Genomic DNA, 4,922 nt, shown 5'->3' with positions numbered 1-4,922 from the left:
CCATCTCTGTGCTTAATGCGAAGAAACTCCTCTTCTTCCCCTTTAAAAAGCTCGGCCAATATTTTGGCCAGAGTGGCAGGGGTATCCGGACCCTTCTGGCCATAACGGGAAGCGTCATCCTCTCCATTATAATGCCACATGGGCAGCCCTCTGTATTGTAGCGGCTGAACCCCATGCACTATGGACATCCCCATTACCTCGATTATTGTAATTCCAGACTAGGCGAGCATCTTTATCTTGCTCATAAGCTGGCGGACTTCTGCCCTGTCCTCCTCTTCCACACTCTGAGGACGCCAACTGTGGCGTTTCTTCAGTGGAACGCTTGCAAATTTAGGAAGACCCTTTTGAACTGGGCCGGGAAGTGCGACGTCCTCAATATAGAACCATTCGGAAGGCCATTCTTCGGATGCCTTCCTTGGTGTACCCGACAGATATCCGGTATCAGCGATGCGCCATACTTCGGCTCTGCCCACTTCAAATATGGATCCCTTGTGATTACGTGGGACAAGGAAGAACAACTTCCTCCATAGCTCAAAGTGAGCCTCGATACCTAGGAATAATTCACATAAAGTGACGTAACCTGCGATGTGTAGAACGGAGGCAGGGGTGAAGTTGTGCAACCGGAGGCGATAGTGTTCTAGAAGCCCTTGGTGGAACGGATGAATGGGAAATCCAACGCCCATCGGCAGGTAGGGGACGAAGCATACTCGCTCTCCCCCGGATGGATTGGGGAAGTCCTCTTCTTGAATCTCACCGTTGAAGGAATCTAGCCCCGCTCGACCAGGAACTAGATCTCCGGGGGGAAGAAATCCCTGTGTCTGCAGCTCCGTCAATGGCTGTGGGACACTGAACACCTCTCCCACTGGCCTTTCTCTACGCCGTAATGGGTGGAGGAGCTGGGGACACTAGCCATGCTGGAATGCTTTCTCCCATGCAGTTTCTAGGGATTTCCTCTGTATGGTGCCGAATGGATCTAGGATCCGATCTCTTTAATAGGCACTTCCCCTTGCATAGGCGGGGTGTTATTTGCAAATTTACCCTGACCTTCCACCTTCGCTTGACGCGTGGGAGGCGAAGTTATTTAACGCGCAGAAGCCGAGGGGAGTGACATGGAACCGATGGCCGAATACATCACTTGGAGATAATTAAAGGAGGAACCCGCCTTGCAATGCCGAAGACAATTTTTGTGCCGAACACCTCGCTATTGAAGACTGGTTCGGGGGCTACTGAGGGAGTCCTGGACTAAGGGGTCCTCACGCGTCCGGTCTGTTATCTATTGGGCCGGACTGATGGGCTGTGAAGACATGAAGGCCGAAGACTATACCTGAGTCCGGATTGGGCTCTCCTTGGTGTGGAAGGTAAGCTTGGCGACCGACTATGAAGATTCCTTCTTATGTAACCGACTCTATGTCAACCCTAGATCCCCCCGATGTCTATATAAACCGTAGGGGATAGTCCGGAAAGGACACATTCATTACCATAGTCATATAGGCTAGGCTTTTAGGGTTTAGCCATCACGATCTCATGGTAGATCAACTCTTGTAACACCCATATTCAGCAATATCAATCAAGCAGGACATAGGGTATTACCTCCGTAGAGAGGGCCCGAACCTGGGTAAACATTGTTTCCCCTGTCTCCTGTTACCATCAATCCTAGACGCATAGTTCGGGACCCCCTACCCGAGATCCGCCGGTTTTGACACCGACACTACCCCCGAGGATGCCTACTACTATGTGGAGACCGCTGGCGACTAGGAGTAGTTAGGAGGTCCCAGGTAGGAAGCCTTGCCTCTTCGATCGTTGTTGCTTTTGTGCTAGCCTTCTTAAGGTAGTCTTGTTTAATTTATGTCTGTACTCAGATATTGTGGCTTCCACTAACACTTGCGTATCGAGCTTATATTCGAGCCCTCGAGGCTCTTGGCTTGTAATATAAAGCTTGTATTATTTTATTTTTGTCTAGAGTTGTGTTCTGATATGTTCCGGTTAGTCCCTGATCTTGATCGTACACATTTGCATGTATGATTAGTGTAAGATTGAATCGGGGGCGTCACAACGATCTTCGCCCTCAGTAGGTCGCGCTCGGCCCGGAGCCTCTCATTGCCCACCCTTAGTTGTCGGATGACGCCGGTAGCCTATTCAAACGACGCTTTCATGTCGTCCTGCAACCTCTCCCAACTGGAGATCTGATCCATCTAGCTATCAACGATCACATGCATGCTCCTGTAAGAGTCGTCGCCTACCCGCGAGACATTTTCCTAGGCCACCGCGGCACGGCGGGACATCTCTGCTGCATTTGCGACGCGACGGGACATCTCTGCTGCTTCCACGGCGCGGTCGGACCAGTCTGCTGCATTGACGGTGCGGCGAGACCTCCGTACTGCTTCGGCGGCGCGGCAGGACCTCTGTGCTGCTACTTCCACGCGGCGGGACATGTCGGCTGCTTTCGCGGCGAGGCGAAACATCTCTCGTGCTTCCGCTTCCATGCTCGCCTCTCCCTGGTGGCAATCTCTCGACCCAGAACTCACGATGGGAAGGATGCTGAATGACTTGTTTGTTTTTGTGGATGAGGAGTTGAGGAGGAATGTGCAGTCATCTTGGCATAGTAGTATTTATAACCGAGTACTAATACGCTCCTAAGTGGGAAACCAATTAGGTTGTGAATGGTGTGAACAGGTTTGCAATTAAATATAGCATGGTAGTAGTAATTTGGAATGTGACGAGACGCAAGCTCAAAATTTATTGACGGTTCTAGTTTCGAAGTGCGGCACTATTCCCGGATGGTGTAACATGGGCACGTGTTCTCGGTCGTGGTGTAGCATATGCCATGGTAGTTATTTTTCTACTGCTGTGTACGTGCAACAACAGGCACTGTCGGATACATATCTTAGGTTATTGGGGCATTCGACACGAATAGCTTTGTGGCGAGCTATAGACTAGTCTTTTTTCAGACGACTTACACCTATTGCTCTGAACTTCTCGCAGGCACCATCTCTAGCTCCCTAGGTCGATGCCACCCACATACACTTGTACTCTGAGTTTAGTACGTTATACAGGAAGAGCATAGGTGCACACACGCACTCATCCTCTCTCACTCACGGATCTGTAGCTACGAATTGTAGTGTTCTCAACCATCCGATTGGCTCTATCATAGGTGTCACATTGCTCCTTGGCCTTGAGATCGAGAAGTTTAAAACGCGGAGGCTAAGCTGGAGGCGCGAGGTTTTGGTTAATGTGCGGGCCGCACACAGCACCAACACGACACGAGTTTCATCTGCCTGGTGCGCAGTCGGGTGAGTTGTCCAAGTATAGACACAACCATACCCTCCTTGGTATCTGTGCCTCGACTTATGCGCAGAGAAATTAGGATCGGAGGGAGTACTACTAGTAGTAATACTACTTTGATGTGTCGCGTCAACTCGCACAAGTATGCAACACTTCCTGAACAAACAAGCATATAAGTTGTTATACTTCTTACACAAAGGATCTTTATATCCAACAGACACAAAATATCTGTTCGACTGTTGGAAATTACTTTAACTGTTGATCTGATGTCGAAGTAATTTTTGCATCGCCACCAAAACCCACCATCTCTTAAGCTAAAGTAGACCTAGCTAACCCCTATATTAGCATATTACTAATACAAACAGAAGGCACTGTAGAATCATTTAGGAGGTGAGCTTGTCAGTCTGAATGTGGAGGGACACCGTCCTCGACAACCGAGCCCCGGCCAGCAGTTTGGGCAGAACTTTGAAGAAGGTCAGCTCCTGCACGGCGACGTCGCCGATATCCTTACTGCTTGTCACCTCCATTTCCACCTTGACGGTGTCGGTCCTGCCTTTGGGCTCCCTTGGCGGGCCGTTCGCCCACAGCTTGGCCATGTTGTGCGGAAGTGGGGACGCCCCCGCTCTGATGCAGAAGATTGACATGGCGATAGGTGCGCCAATGTCGAGCACGCCGCCGATCAAGAAAAACACGCGACCGTCCTCCTCCGCGAACAGCAAGAGCCGTGGCTCCGACAATGGCACTTGCAGCTGGAGCACCTTGCCATACTAGATCATGTGCACGGGCATGGGATGCACGGTGATGATGTGGTGGGAGAGCGCCGATGGCGGGCCTTCGTAGCCACATACGGGCACGGGGCATTTGTAGGGCGCGAGCAGACACACGCTCTGGTGATCGGCGAGCTTGTGGTAAGTGACGTAGAGCCCACAACATTCGTGCGGGCACTCCACCCTCACCGAGGAGAGGATGGCATCCACCGCTGTGTTGCGCACGTCGAAGCCACCGCCGCGCTCGCACTTCTGGCACTGCCACTGGTTCCCTGGGTGCTCGACGCGGCAGTCCATGCAAGCCAGGTGCCCTCCCTTGCACTGCACAAATCAATCAAATAGCACATCAATCAAGAAACCTGCACCTTGCTCGATCAGCCGAACGGACGAGTTGTATTCGAACCTCATACACTGGAGGCTTCAAGTGGCGGAGGCGCAAGGGGCAGTGGAGCAAGGTGAGGTCCATCGAGACCATAGAGATCTCCATCGCCGGGTCCTGTTCTATCTACATGATATCGCCCTCCTCGTGCACAACCATCTCTCGCTTAAGGGCCAGGGCATTACAAAGCTTTACCGTCACATATTCATACTACTTCAAGGTGCATTAAATCAACACATGCAAATATGAAAAGGAGATTAATGGCATGCATGCATGCATGCATTGTAATTAATGCATCGATAAATGCAAATTATTGAAATATATCGAGTGGAGTGCTTTGATGTGTCGCGTCAACTCGTATAACAATGAGAAGTCTGATTACAACGCCCTCTCCCTCGCGGACTGAGCTATGGTGCCTTAACTGCACCTGCCTTTGGTTGTATGACAGGTGGACCACCCACCTGTTGGACCCACCTGTCATACACGCAAAGGCA

The 4,922-nt window shown here is 51.0% G+C and overlaps 1 protein-coding gene across 1 annotated transcript; it reads right to left on the bottom strand.

The window, feature by feature from the left end:
• Positions 1 to 3,665: 3,665 nt before the first annotated feature.
• On the bottom strand, positions 3,666 to 4,536 carry LOC147960494 (uncharacterized). The gene is made up of 3 exons (XM_087533377.1): positions 4,453 to 4,536; positions 4,131 to 4,370; positions 3,666 to 4,049 (listed from the first exon to the last, which is right to left on the bottom strand). Exons 1-3 carry the CDS (start codon positions 4,534 to 4,536, stop codon positions 3,666 to 3,668), a joined length of 708 nt encoding a protein of 235 aa, XP_087389503.1.
• Positions 4,537 to 4,922: the final 386 nt, after the last annotated feature.

Source organism: Triticum urartu, chromosome 7A, assembly GCF_056163025.1.
Source record: "Triticum urartu cultivar PI428250 chromosome 7A, HENAU_Tu73, whole genome shotgun sequence".
In the NCBI taxonomy this organism is placed as follows: domain Eukaryota; kingdom Viridiplantae; phylum Streptophyta; class Magnoliopsida; order Poales; family Poaceae; genus Triticum; species Triticum urartu.
This window is presented reverse-complemented; position numbering and strand designations above follow the sequence as displayed.

Bases quoted from the DNA above. Each gene is read 5' to 3' on its own strand.
- LOC147960494 (XM_087533377.1), bottom strand. From the start codon at position 4,536: ATGGAGATCTCTATGGTCTCGATGGACCTCACCTTGCTCCACTGCCCC. The intron at 4,371-4,452 runs GTTCGAATACAA...TGATTTGTGCAG, and splicing joins TGAAGCCTCCAGTGTATGAG to TGCAAGGGAGGGCACCTGGC. The intron at 4,050-4,130 runs GTATGTGGCTAC...CACATGATCTAG, and splicing joins CCTACAAATGCCCCGTGCCC to TATGGCAAGGTGCTCCAGCT.